Source organism: Daktulosphaira vitifoliae, unplaced genomic scaffold (assembly GCF_025091365.1).
Source record: "Daktulosphaira vitifoliae isolate Bord-2020 unplaced genomic scaffold, ASM2509136v1 Scaffold_1, whole genome shotgun sequence".
Taxonomy (NCBI): domain Eukaryota; kingdom Metazoa; phylum Arthropoda; class Insecta; order Hemiptera; family Phylloxeridae; genus Daktulosphaira; species Daktulosphaira vitifoliae.
The window spans coordinates 69,744,337-69,760,410 of record NW_026099572.1 but is presented as its reverse complement, the minus strand read 5'-3'; the positions used below and the strand labels follow the sequence as shown (position 1 = coordinate 69,760,410).

At 24.6% G+C, this 16,074-nt stretch overlaps 1 protein-coding gene across 3 annotated transcripts in view; it reads left to right on the top strand.

Moving 5' to 3' along the window:
- LOC126904618 (uncharacterized) overlaps positions 1-16,074 on the top strand; it is a 93,799-nt gene that overhangs the window by 22,213 nt on the left and 55,512 nt on the right. For all 3 annotated transcript variants that reach the window (XR_007703785.1, XM_050683794.1, XM_050683805.1), the window contains exons 3-5: positions 4,918-5,278; positions 7,938-8,137; positions 8,236-8,489. Coding sequence is in view for 2 of the 3 variants with exons in the window: in XM_050683794.1 (XP_050539751.1) it covers positions 4,918-5,278; positions 7,938-8,137; positions 8,236-8,489 (815 nt within the window). In the remaining variant the exon portion in view is untranslated. The remainder of the gene's footprint in view (positions 1-4,917; positions 5,279-7,937; positions 8,138-8,235; positions 8,490-16,074) is intronic.

Sequence of the window (16,074 nt, the reverse complement as noted above, 5' to 3'; positions counted from 1 at the left end):
TCGTTTATTATACACATCATTTATAATAATAAAAAACTTATTTATAATTAGGGGGATTTTCCCGGCGTGTACTTTGAATAGATGGCTTCCCGTTGTTGGTTGGGTAATTGGATATTATCTCCCTGGATACTATCCCTTCGACAATATTTTATCGAAATGGATTTCATCCCTACGTAATAATACTGATACAATATTATGTCACCATGTAAATGATTCTATACACAATACGTGTCGCATCAAATAAAATATTAACAACGTAGCAACGACATAGTTTTGATAATAATGATTTGAATTATATAAGTTAATATTTCAAAAGAGGTTAGTTAACATTACGTGTTAAAATTTGCAGTGACAATATATAATATCAACATATACATATTTTAAAGTAAATATTTTAAAGTAATTAGTTGAGAAATTATAGCCAAGTTGAAGAGATTGGAGTAACAACAAAATAAGTCTAAAGAATGATAAGTTTTTTTCTAAATTAAATATTTTCACTAATAATATGATTGTATAACTTGTTTTTGTTTTAAATTGCACAGATAACTCATATTTATTAAAAATTAACAAAAATTTATTTCCGAAAAAGTTGGACTTATCTGTTTATTGCACCAAGCCTTTCAATTGTTCATTTATTTTAATTACAGTTTTCCTGTATTTATATCGTAATAAATAATTTCAATAGAAATCATAGTAATCATTTTTAAACAGTAATTTGTATTTAAAAAGTTGGTGCAATTGAAATATTAAGATCTTAATTAATTTTTAAATTATTCAAAAATAACTAAAAAACAAGTTAAAATGAAATCCAATAACACATCAGAGGACGAAATCATAGTTGAAATTACGGTCCGGTCCGACTAGGCCAAGGCCTGACCTAATATTTAGAACCATTTCCGGATAATAAATGTAAAACGTAACCAGGAGAGTTCCACAGAAATAATGTCACAAAATTGTTAAACTTAAAATATGATAATGTAGAGTTTTGATCGAGCCGAAATAATGATAAGAAAAAATATCCTAAATAATAATAGATGACGTTTAGAATTTCTTAATGTTTTAAAACACTATAGATTAAATATCGTGTTTTAAATCAGTAAATCTCTCATTTTATCAATGTAAATGATTATTACGACTACCCATAAGTGATCTTGTATAAATATTGTTGAATATTGATTCGTAGTATAGAAACGTTTTTTAGCTTCGGTTCGAAGCTGAGAAGGTATTGATTTTTCTGTGATGTGTTTTTAATATCTATCATGACAATTATCGTTCTCACAGAACTGATCTTGTTGGTCTATACGTCAAAAGAACCCGATTTTAATAATTATTACATTAGTAAAATTATACAATAACTTTAGCTTTCAATGTTTTAATATAAAAAAAAAAAATGTTTGCACATTTACTAATTTTGTAATAAATAAAAAATAAAGTATCTGATTACTAAGCCATAATATGGTCTAGGCCAGAGTTTCTCAAAGTGTGATCCGCGGACCCCCAGGGGTCCGCGAGCACATATCAGGGTTAGGTCTTTAAAACTGTAGGTCTTTAGAGGGGGGTCCGTGATTCATTTGACTTTGAGAACCTCTGGTCTAGGCCATCTAAAATATTCTATTTCTAAATCACTCCGCTTCTGGTGATAACGCAAGATAGATGATATTATAGTAGACTTTTTAAAAGTAGAATTATCATATATTTATATTAAAGTTTTAATTTTATTTAACTTAATTTACTGTATAATGATAAGTAAATAAATAGTCAATTTATAAAATGAAATAGTAAAAATCATTTTAAATATTGTGAAACTTTAACATGATAACATTGCAATATTATTTGACAAATACCGAAAAAAAATCAAGTTCTTCAATGATTATATCTAGCCTGGAAGTGTCCAGCTCTAAATGGGCACGAAATTATGGTAATGTTGAATTGTCGTGGCATTACAGTATTCGTTATATCTGATTTTTTGGTATTTTTGTTTTCCAGAACTTTCGAAATTAAATTTTGCATAAATGATGAGTGTTTATAATAAATTAGAATAAATAAATTTATACAATAAATTAAAAAAAGATATTTAAATTAAATAATCTGTACCAAAAATGAAGCAATATAATACTATTAAAATTTAATGTTAAAACGATACTAAATGTTAAACAAATAAAAATTACATTTTAGTTAATTACGTTTGAGTAAAATAATTTCGAAGTTAAATAAAATAAACCAACTTTCAGCAAAATATCAAACGAAACGTTTTTATATTAGACTTAAATTTGGCTATAGTCATTGGCATAAATAATTTTATAATATATCTACACATATTTCCGAAAATGTTGAAATATTTTATAAATGGTTAAATTAATCTATTTTTAGTACTATCGTCATTTTATGTAACAAATAATAGTTTTATTTTAACATTGAAACACAATATCATCCTAAATATTGAAGACTCCATCTTGAAACTTTGCTCAATTATTTATAACATGTATGTTGATACGTAATGTTTATTCAAAGTTATTAAATAATAGTGATTTTGGTTTGCGAGAGTTCAAAATTTAAGTTTATATATATGTTACTACTCATATACAGAGTGATTCATTTCAAATTTTTTAGAAAATTGTTTTTCACATTAGTTTTCTATTTTTATTTTATTATTATGATTTTGTATCAGTATTTCGAAAGTATCTATAAAATATAAGAGACTAACTTAAAAAAGTTTTTAAAAAAATGTCTAAAAATTTATTATTTTACGATAAATTTAGTGTCTAGCATTAAAGATATATATATATATATATATATATATATATGTGTGTGTGTGTGTGTGTGTGTTTTAAAATCAGATATAATTAAAAAGTACCAGTTAAAATTTTAATAATTATGATTTTTTACTTTTTTCGTGGTAGAACAATCGTCAGGATATTTTAAAACCATTCGTACATTTCAATATCATTAATTTGACGTCAGTTAAAAGAACGCAGTCGTTACAAAATATTTTCAAAAATCAAATTGAAATAATCATTTTACATGCGTAAGTGGTCTCTTTCAGAACTTTCCTGTATATATGGTTATTATTGAATATTTATAGAAAGTATACCAGAAGAAAGCTCGTCTACTTAATTATATTGAATTAAAATTTCATTAGGTTCAGTAATTAAAAACACCAGTACAGTAAGGTTGTAGCACAGTGAGGACGTGGCTTAATTGGTACAAGCATAGAAAATATCTGATTAAAATCACTATTATAAAAATTGCATTGATACAAATGTGTAGATAATTAATTTTAAAAAGAATTAAACATCAACATCAATTTCCTAGTTTTATAATTTATTACTAGAATACATGAATAATTATATTATAATACATATTATAAAAATTAAATTTAGTATGAAATTAAAATTCAATATTTTTTATTGTAATTTTCACGGAAAAGTTATAAAAAAAATAAAGTAGTTGTACATTTTGTTTCCTTTATGATAAACGTCTATCAACTAAAGGAAGTACGAATTTATCATAACTGTTATATTATGTTTAATTTTGTAAATAAATATAAATTTAATTGTTATTTAAAAACAAATTTACCCAAAGGAAATAATTACAATGTATTTTAGTGTTAAAGATAAAAAACAATCTGTTAAAATATTTCCATTATTTGATTAATTTACACTGCTTTCTTTTTAAAACAATTTTTGAAAGAGATAAATTATAGTTATTCATGAGTAATGAATTAAAAAAATATATTTATTCTCACGCATATAATATATGCATAAGAATAATATATTTTTTATATGTCACATTATGACACATATATTTTCCTAAAACTGATGAAAATTAATTTTAATTAATCAAGGTATAATAAACAGCTTTAGTATAAATGAATAACAATCTAATGGTAAAACTATACCAGCGTAAAAAAATTGCTTAAAAAGTTCAAAAGAAAAATTCAGTAACAGCCTGGCTAAATTATACACAGCATGTGGGTATGCTTTGAAGTCGTGTTGAATAGAGATAATTTCTTTAATGCTCCCTATCCTTTCCACAAATATGATACCTTTCCTGGTTTTAGCTTTGGAACTTGTATTGAAATAACTGTAAACAAAAATATGAAATTTATTTTTCTTTGATAAATAACTTACTGTAAAATAATGTAATCGTATTAGAGTCCGTTATTTTTTATTTTTGTTTAAATCCTTTTAAAAACCACACATAAAGAATTTCATTTGTCTTATATAATTTATTTTATTATACATCAGTATTTTATTGTTCAGTTAAATACTAGATAAAAATTTAAAATCATTAATAAAACTGAAAATACATTTATTTTTTATAAATTTTAGATAGTATACTGCACAATAGAATTATTTTTTATGACAATACATTGTACTAATTGTTACATCTAAACAATCTCTGATTGCATTAAATTGATGTACGTATTTACAAACATGTATTGCCATACTACTTCAATATATTTATTTAATGTTAGTAGAAGCTTCGCTATGTAAGTTTTATGCTGTAAAACTCAAATATTTATGCCGGGTCAATCCAATTTAAGAATTGGCAATATTTTTGAAACAGCATACTTACTTAACAGTGGTTGCGATTTGGGAATTAAGCCAAACCAAAAACCCATTAAATTTTAGAATATTTGGTTATATATTTTGTTGATGGTTTATTTAATATAATTATTTAAAATATACAACTGGAGAAGTATTCATAATACATAGCAATATTTTAATTTTATTTATTAATTCGTTTTTGATTTTAATACAATGTTCTGTAAAACTGTAATTAAAAATATTCATTTGCTTACTATCGAATACTAGATCAAAATCAACATTTTTTAGCTGTGAATTTTTATCACCTGGATGTAATGTTATAAAAAATTGATGTTACAATATTGGTAAAATGTGATCATCATTTCAGGTAAAGTTTACAACGGAATGTCCGGCGCAAGGCAACAGAAATTACATTCCGGTCAGCGATCTGTACGGGAGAAACTTCACCGACGCCAACGGAGAGTTTCAGCTGGAACTATCTATAGGACATGTCCGTACACTCTACGATACGGAATTTCGAGTGCCGGCGTCACTCACGTCACGGATAATGCATCACCATCACCAAATCCAAAATCACCACAGTTCATCGGCAAACAATGCGTTGCAACATCAGTACGGTAACACGTCTCCCAGAGGTTCCAAATGCAAACTTGAAACTACTTATTTCACGTTTGGCGGTTTTGATTGGAATCTAGCATTATATCCTCATGGCGTTAAAGACGCTTCATGTAAGTAAATACTAATTTATGCAGCAAGAGAAATAAAGGGCTAAGGGAATGACCGTCAGGAATTGACGGGCAGTCATAGAAAGTGTACCAGAAATCGTGTGAAAAAAAAGAGATTTAGTACTCGCGACCCAAGGACTCGTGTAAAATCAAACCTTACCACTTTCGTATGGTTTTAAAACGGCTGAGAGAAACACGGTACCTTGTTAGGACATATAAGGTTAAGCATTTAATTTTAAGTGTTTCATATTAGAGAAGAAAACTTTACTTGGCTTTAATTAGCCAATTTTTACAATTTTAAATTCATTATTGTGAACATGATTGGGTAAAGTTTAAAATTATTGATAATACGATGCACTGATGAAAAAAATTGATGTTATCAAAGTGTTTTTTTAGAACGATCAACTTATAATATTTTTAAAATATTCTTGACTTTATCCGATAGATAATATTATAATACGAGCAATGTTTTCAATATAATTTTTATCGGTTATTGTTTTTAATACAGTTACTAAAACTAGAATTTCAGTAAATAAAGTTTATCATCAATAAAAACTAAAAGTTTGATACTTACGTAGTATGTGAAATTTTTGTTGTTTCTAAAAAAGTTTATCTAAATATAACGTATAAAAATGTAAGTATCGGTATTAACTAGATTTAATACAAGATATTACTTTACCCACAAGTAATTTTATAAATTTAAGTATTTAGCGCATGGGTTAAGCAAAAACTTTTAAATGAGTGAAAAATTATAATTGTATAAATTTGGAATTATTGTTTTATGCCTGAGAATCTAATTTAAAAACAATTTGCGAGTTTAGAAAAATATCATGTTATATAAAGTGTATTATTAAAGTGTATGAGACACTATAGTATTGTAGTTTAAATAAACTACTACTTAATAAAATACAAAGTATCTATTGATATACATCCGTAGTTTAATTATCCAACTGCCGTATTTACTTTCCTGATTGTAGAAGTGATAATAAAGAAAAAAAATTATGACAAAACTTAAAATATCAATAGATAATCAATTTTAATGTTCATAATATATTAATAAATTTAAATCATACTATATTTTACAAGAACGTAGAAGTAATAATTGTATAATAAAATGAGTCTGCATAATGTAAAATAAAGTTCAAATATGCAGAGCGATTAATTCATCCTAAATTACTTGATTAGTCGAAAAATAAAAATAACATTAAGATTTTTAGGAGGTGTCTTTTAAATAAATATTATATTACATAATTAACTAGCTTATTACGATTTAACTAAGAAAAATAATGGTCGATAACAACTTTTGAAACATCATTTAAAAAGTTATTCACATGTTATAATTATGACATAAGGTGAAATGCAGGTATTGTTATTTTTATCACTATTTATTTCTCCGTCGGATTCTTCCTGCCTAGAGATAAAAATGTCAACAACTTTAAAAATACTGACCCGAAAGTTGTTATCAACTACCAGTAATTTTCTTAATGGGATCTTGATTATTTATTAAATAAACTAGTTAATTATGTATGTTGCCATTTGAAAAAATAAAGTTGATACCTGTATAAAGGATGAACATAAAAAATACTTAATGATTGATAAGTTGAGAAAAGCTAGAGAAATATTCTCAAATTATTTTCATTTTTCGACTAATTAAGTGGTTCTTAATAAATAAATCATTTTGTATATGTCAAATTTTATTACCTCAGAGTAAAAGGTCTTTTCAAATTATACTGAATGAAAATGTGCTTTATGATTTTTTTAAGTTTTGTAATTATTTATTCGATATTAATCTATGCTTATACCATGAAGTTTTTTTCATAACAAACGTATAACTATATTCTGTTTTTAATTATGATTTATAATTTTCTTGTTCAAATTTCAAAAATCAATAAACAAGTCAAAGTTTATTTTATAACTTTATACTTTTAGCTTTAAATAAAATATAGAGATTTTAACACTAATACCATAGCATCTTACAGTTTTCATTAGCAATTATATAAAAAGAACCCAAAGATATTATCGATAAATGTTTATGTACAAACATATTTTCGACAAAAACATGTTACTTGTTATTTCTAAATGAAAAATAAAAGTTTGTCTAGAAGCTCTTTATACTTTGACCTGTCAAGTTATCAGAATTTAACGGTATTGATTATCTACTGTCTTAACTTATAAGTTTTATAAATAATGTTGTAGAGAAGATATAATGTATAATTATATGTACATCAATTTTATTGAGAGATCGAGTATATAATTGTCCAAAAACAGTTGTATAAAGGGTCCCTTCATACTACATAAATATTCTATTGTTGTTGACATTTAAAGAATTTATGGCATCTTTTTTTATAACATTATATTTAAACTAATACAAGATATATTCGCCTTCTGGGAGAATGCTAAAAACAAACATTTATTGGAACTCATGATTTTTACAATCTACTTCTGGAATTATCAAATAAAGAATAATCGTAGTGTGAAATGGGACAAAAGTTCATGTCGTCAAATAATTTATAACAGACAAATATATTTATAAATAAACTGTATAAAACAATAGTAGAAAAACCCTAAAAAAAACTTTTTGATAGCATAACATTTAAGAATTTATGTTGAATCTTTCAGACATTACTCATTTTCTATTTTTTTTTTTTTTAATTATTTTTAGGCACATCTACAGAAGGGCGTATGTCAGTTTACTTGAACCGATGCACTGGATTTGACCACCAGTGCCGTGTTCGTTACATGCTTGTGTTGGGTGACGGAGAAAAGCGATTGGACTCTGGTGTATTAGACGATGTTTCTGATTCAGACGGGAAAAGTTATGGTTGGCACCCTAGATACAAATTTTCGGAACTTGTAATTAAAGTAAGTATTTCGTGTAAATTATTAATTTTCAATTAATATTTGTTTAAATGTCTAAAATGTATTAAATTTATTGATAAGTGAAAAATATTTTTGTATAGGGTACTATAAGAGTTCACCTGGAAATGATTCTCGCAAACACCCTAAGTGAAGTGATATCTAGTATAGTTATTTCTGGTAGTCAACATGGCGTTTCCACATCAACTTCCAGTAATGTAGTAGCATCTCCAACAAAAACGCAGTGTTATGATAGAGACAAACATGCGTGGTCTATTAGAAGCGATTGTCAATCAGAAACAGTTCGACTTCATATGGTGTATAAAGACATTCAAAATGTACCCAGAAATCATCTCAGGTAATTGAAAACAATTTGCTTACATTATTATTAATATGAAATTACAAATACAAATTGAGTTAAAAATCCATTTAATTTAATAGTATAATGTTGAAGTAAAATAATTTAATCTATTATTTTATTAAAAATAAATTAAATCTTTAAAAAAAAGTGGGAATTTCAACACAAATCTACAATATGAAAAAAAAAAAATGATAAAATTTGAAAATTGAATCGTTTATTTGAAGTATGATTCGAAATTAATTGATTTTAAGTTTAATATCTAAACAGATACATGTTTTGAGAGTTTGGTTTGGATCGTTATTGTTTAAAAATTGTTGTAAAAGATAAATTATATCTGTAATTATATCTTTGTTTTATAGAATTTTTACTAATAATATATAGTACTAAGAATACACAATAAGATGATGATGATAAGATTTAAAATTAAAAATATATTTATCTTTCACTGTAATACAACAAAGATATTGAGTAAAAACCACTAAAAGTTTAAAAGATATCTTACCAATGACATTATGTTAAGATAAAATTGCAATAATTATTTTTCTTTAAAATAAATTAGGTTACTTGAATTTCATATCTACTTCACCATTTTCTCTTTTTATTTATTTTCTCTAAACTTTTCTAGATAAACGAATTTAAACGTACTTGCCACTTTATAACAGTTTAGTGACTTTTATCTTGAATGTGGAATTCCAACACTAGTCTATCTATTGTGTATTCGGATCTGATCTCGAGTATAAAGTTCCAATGAACCAAGAGAAATTATTTCCTGATTATTTCAAATAATCAACAAGAGTCTTGTTATGTAGCCTATTAACCTTATCGTGGCTAGAAAAATTTTTCAATTTAAGATAGCAATAGACGATATTTTTATTTAATAACATATGAATAGTTTTCAATACTATATTAAATGTTATAAGAAGTATATTTTTAAATAAAATGCTGTTTAGGTTAACATAAAAAAGATTTAATAATCTAAACTAGACAACCTCAAATTGGCAGATTTGTATTGTTTTCTGTTTAAAATGAGCATGTCTTCAATAACACTTGAAATACTTTTAGTGCAATTTCATTTAACTTCTTTATTTATTATATAAATAAATCTTTTTTTTTAAGAATTTAACGTATTTATTATTACGTTTAGATTTACGATATTCACTAATTATTGAACACTATATATTATTATAATTTATAAAATGGTTAATGAAACGAAAACCATGTTAAAGTTGTTATTCTTTAAGAATAAATTATTGAGTTAATATAAAATCATTAGATAAATTTGCTAAAGTAAACAATGTTACATAATTTGAATATTCACAAGCAGGAAAATATTTTAATTAACTAGAGTAGGATTTGAAAATTATTAAATTTTTAATGATTTTTAAAAATCTTTTTAAAGTTAAATCGATCGCCTCAACGCTCTTTGGATAAATTAAAATACTATCGCAAAACTATAAAAACTAAATTTACGTGGAAAACTTTTTCTTTTAATTATGTATACTTAAACTTGAAATTTTAGTTTCAATAATATTTCTTTGGACAGGATGAATGTTAAATACTGCCGTTAACTTACATATTTGATGTTTCAGTAAATAGAAGACAATTGAGGTACAAATACGTGAAATGCAACGGTATACACGATTTATTTTAATTTAGCACGTAGGTAAACATAATAGAGTACCCACGTGGAACACTCAATTCTCTAGGGATAGACTAATGTAAGCCCAGGAACGATTAATATTGAAATGATTCACATATTTCTTATATTTATTTGTTTCATGTAGAATTGTAAACTCAGCTAAGTAAAAATGATTTGTAGGAACATATGACTTCAAAGTTTTGTTAAAATGAAAATACTAGAACGTTGATCACTTTTACAGTTAATATATTGTTTTTTATAGAGATTTTTTTTTTCAATTTATTTCTAAACAGTTATTTTTTATATTATACAAGGAATTTTGGGATTATTTGATAGTCAAACACGAGATGGTAAGGTACAAGTTCTGAAACCTTAATAACGTTATAAACTCGTCTCCAACATTAGAGTTAATTTGGTGAAGAATTAATTAAACTGTTGGCTTATAAATTAATCTACTTAAAAGGTTTTTTTTGGGGAGAATTAAAAAAAAAAAAAAAGTTATTTTGTGTTATTTCGAATACAAAAAATAAGGTTTAACTATAAATGTAACCATCTTCTACGTAATTAAGAAATGTTTAAAGAACAAGACATTTTTTTTTAATGCAGATAGTTTTAATCATTTAAACAACAAAAGAAACTAAATTAAAGAAATTTATTTCAAAAATGCTAAAGAAAATTATTTTTATTTAATTAAAAAATAAAAATTAAATAAATTATTGGTATTTATTATAGACTTGAATCGTTTTTTAAATTTTACATACAAAATGTGTAACAATTATAAATATTTAACGATTATACAAAAATACCCATTTTATCAACGAAATTTTCACTGTGAAACATCCACGATTAGACTTAGTAAATATTGCATATAATATTTATCTAGTTGTGTTAATAACAAAAAAATTAAAACAATAAAAATAATAAAACAGATATTGAAACTGCATCCAAATAAAATTACGAGTACTAAAAAATTTTTAATTCATACAAAAGTAAAATAAATGAATTTATTTGCAAACAAATTAATACATGTTGAAAGAGGATTATATTGTGGATCGGCGAAAGATTTATGACAACACAATTAGTTACAATAAAATAATGAGTAATATTTCACTATAACTGAAACATATACTAATGTATTAATTAAACTGTGTTTTAACAATATAAGTACTTATGCTTCGAAACGTTCTACTGAATAATACGACTTACTTGGAGTAGAGTTATAGATATTATAATATAATATACGACAAAAGACAACGATATAAAACTAATGTTAAGACCATGTATGAATCTTATCTAACAATAATAAAACACCTAAAGCATTAAATAGTAATAAAATAAATATTGGTAATGCACAGTTGTCGAGTCGGTTACACTTCAGTCTTTCACTCGGGATGTGAGGTTCGAACCTGTCCGACAAATGGCTTAAAAAAAAAAAAAAAAATTAAATAATTATTGATTATATTTCCAACAATAAACAAAAAAACAAACATCGTAATAAAATACTAAAAACTTCACTTAAAAAGCAAATAAATCATAATATTTGCATACAAAATAATAAATACACAAGAAAACTGTAATAAAATAATTAGCCGCTCAATTCAAAATAGATAGGAACTATGTAAAACAATTTTTTAAACTAAAAAATTCGACAATAAGTACTTGTAAGTAATAAATTAAATTTTAGTTATGTTGACTTATGATAATACATTCTTATTCTTTGTATCATTTTGATAATCTATGCTTCTATTAGCCGTAACCAAATCTTTCAAAAACTGTCTCTAACAAGTGTTCGTGATGCTTCAGTTGAAATATGTCCCGGTATAGTCCGGACTGAATTCTCATTTGCCTAATGTGATCATTATCAAGTGGGTTTCAGTGACAATATTTAGGTAACTATTTGATTCATAACAGGAATATTAAGTCATGGCCAACCAGTCAAGACATGCATATTATAATGATTGGTGATATGTAATGATTCAGTGGAAAAATTAAAACTCTGGTAGCTTCATACAGATGTACATAGTTGAGATTAGCTATGGATATACGTTCTCGAGTAAGCAAAGAATAATTGCCTCAGATCTCATAGAATTATATCAAGATTGAATCGAAAAATTAGGACATATATTTTCTTGATATGAATCAAAGCTAATTCAGTAGGATTCATTTTGGTTGTATTTTCATGTCATATTTCGTTGTTGAAGTTGTCAAGCTTGTACTTAAAAAAATCTGATTGTTTACTAAATTTATATATGGTTTTATAAAAACATATTTTTAATTTAATTTGGTACAAAATATAATGAAAAATATGACATTTATCTAGTTAAAAGTATTTTAGCTTATATTCTAAAACATTTATTTAATTAAAAATTTTGACCTCCTATTCATAATTTCAAAGTCAAATTTTTGGAGTTACTATCTTATTCGTTGCACATGACAATATGTGCTTATTGAAATTTATAAACGAATTTACAGAGCTAATTTTTACTATGGTTTAAAATCTTTTGGACAAAAAATATTTGTTAAGGATATAAAAAAAAACATTGTTGCCAAGTACAATAATAATCCCATGACCATTAGTTTACACAGAGCTTATATCATATATACATATAGGTATACCTATATGTATTTATTTTATTTAAACCATGAAATATGTGCACATACTACTAATCAACCAAGTTATTTGTTTTAAAAACTTAAAAAAGCTCGTTTCTTCTACTTTTTAAAATATCACTATATTATTATAACTAATCTTTTTTAAAAACATCAATATATTTTTGATTTTATTGATAACTTCTGTAATTCTTTTCTTCAGTATTTCATCAATTGATTTTTTTTAACAGCTATATCAAAATAATAAACAAAATAATAATTTGGTTTAATTTAAAATATATTATTTATATTATTGTCGATTAGTTGATCTCATTGCTTTGCTTTGATGTGCACTATAATTTTTTCTTTGAATTCGTCCAAATATTTTATTGATTCTTATAAAATTTCTGCTTTAAAAATCACTTATTTCAAGGCTAATACAATTTTAAAAAATTCCATTTCTCTAGTTTTTTTTTCATAACGTTGTAATTTTTTGCATTTGTATTATTATTTAGCAAGTCATATTTGAATTATAAATATTTCATTGGATGTTTAATAAACAAAAATCGTTAAAATATTCATACTATTAAACTGTCATACTTGTTTGAATTTATTTTTGTTTCTTTTTAAACCACTTTATTTTCATTGAATTTTCTTCATCCACAAATTCTTTTGACGAATCTTGCGTTATTGAACCGACACATAGTTCAATTTTATCCAAAAATAATTTTAATTTTCTAAGTTCAGTGTTACGAATTAATGACGATCTGTGATGATGTATAACCTATTAGTTATAGAAGATAAATGAAAAATTAAAATAAATTTCAAAAAAATAAGAATAAAAAATTATGCCAGTAAAACTAAAAAATAATATTACATGAATAAAATGAGAAATTATTTTAGAAAGAATGCTTTAAAATTATCGGTTAGTTTTTCAATGAGGATATAGTCACATGAGTTTTAACATTGAAATTTGATGTTTTTTTTTCTACTCGAAAAGTCGTTTAATGAGTATTCTGTTATTATAAAGTGCTGTTATTTTCATTTGTCTGATATACACTCAATATTTAAATTTAATTATAAAATTAATAAATTTGATATTAAATTTATGTCATTAGTACTAATCTAAATATTTATTACGTTAAATTATAATTTATATCTAAAGAGTAAGTAAACAGTGTTATTTAAAACGAATAGGAAATACAATTTTTATTTTTAAATCGCATAACTTGTTTGTTAAACATTTTTCAAAGACAAAAATATTTAAATTTTTATTAATAAGTAAAAAAGAAATTTTTTAAAAAGAATTAAGTGTTAAAATCAAATAAAACCATTACATCGAAAAACGATTAATTTAAATTTATTACAATTTTAAATGAAAACTTTTAATGTTTGAAATAGATCAATAAATTTTGTATAATGAAATGGAGAATTCGGTATTATTCAAAATTTCGTGTATTTATTACATACTATTAAAGAAAATGAAACTTTAAATTAAAAAAATATCTCATGTGAACATTGACGCCATTAATTTTTCATAAGCTAGTGTAGTTAAAACATTTACATATATATTAATATTCAATATTGAGTTTTCATAAAATCAATTTTTCAATTATCGTGTTTTATATGAATTATTGTATTGTTCACACAAATCATTAGGGTTCTCAGTAGTTTGCGCACTGTTTGTATTATTTACTGTAGTATCAATAATATTTTGGATAAAATGATTAAATTTCTTAAATTCTTCTTTAAACATTTAATCTTTTATGTGGCAAATTTATTTTATCTTATTCACCTTATTTGAACGTTTGTAATGAGAAAGGCACCGTTCACTAATGGAGATACCAAGAAATAAAAATGTTTACCTATGAGTTAGAGGTGACTAGCAAAATGAATATTGTAATACATTGATAGCAAATCTAAAAATGCAAATAATATTGATACTAGTATATCGGGTGTAAAATTGATCAAAATCTTTACGAATAACATAAACATGCCCAAAATTAACTAGTCTCATTTTAATAAATAATGTTTAGCCAAAAGATGATATCGTTAAAAATATATTTTTATTGCCTCATTACCCTTTCGATGAGAAAATTAATACTTATGCGGGGGCATGTTAACACAATAATAATGTATCTTTTGAAAAATTGTTGTACTAGTAAAATTCTAACTGTGGCGCCGAAACCGCGGGGCAGAGTGTCAGTCAAAATACGAAAAGGCAAAAGTATCATTTTAAATTGTTTATTCGATACTACCTCGTCGATGTAACGGTAATTCTTAGTGAAAAAATAAACGATTTTCTACAGATTCTCAAGGCATTATATTAATACATTAAGATTACTTATAAAACGTAATTTACAAATTTATATTGTTTTATTAAATTTATAAGGCTTCTTCTAATTAAAAATCATTATTAAATTGTTTAGTTAAGCTATCATAATTCTTTACATTTACTGTTTGAAATTTTAAAGATATTTTGATTAATATTCACTAGAGAAATTTGACAGCTGACTTTAATTGACATTTGACAGTTCTTTTAGAATTTACGTCATGTATCTACACATTTCTTTTTAATTAATCAACTACTGAATTTTTAATTATTAAATAAATGCTTCGATGAACAATTATGTTTCATTTTTATTTTTGTAGGCGTAAAATTTATTCTACAATTAACTTTAGTTTTTATTAATAAGTTATCTTAATAACTAGCATATAATTATTCTGAATACAAAAAACTATTAGAACTCATATTTTTGTGTTAAATTTATTTTTACAAAACCATGGATTAAAATTATACTTGTAATGTCAGTTTTATGATCGCCAATAAAAAATAGATGTATATATATATAAATAGAACCTAATGGTTATTTCAAATATGTCTATATAAACTTTTATTTTTCATGAGAATTACGATTAATAATTATTTTAAAAAATGATATTTTTTAACATTCAATTTCAAAAACAGAACCAGCATCTTTTATTGTTATTCTCGTGTATCTGTGGTAGAGCTTTCTTGTGAAGTAATGGGTTAATATAATTGTATTATCTCATTATACTTAAGTGCTTATAACAGATAACATTGTAGAATGATGTTGGAAATTTTGTACTAGCATTTACCATTTTGCAAATCGAAAAAAAAAACCCAGCACAGGGGGGTCGCGGCACAGTGGTGACGTGGCATAGTTGGATCAAGTATAATGATATCTGACAGTGATTAAAATCACTATCAAAAAAAAACGCTTCGATGCAAATCTTTAGATAGTGTTTAATTTTAAAAAATTGGTGGATTATTCCAAAAGCTTCATAAACTGCTAGTTCCTTATTAATATCCTGATTAAGATAAAGTATGTC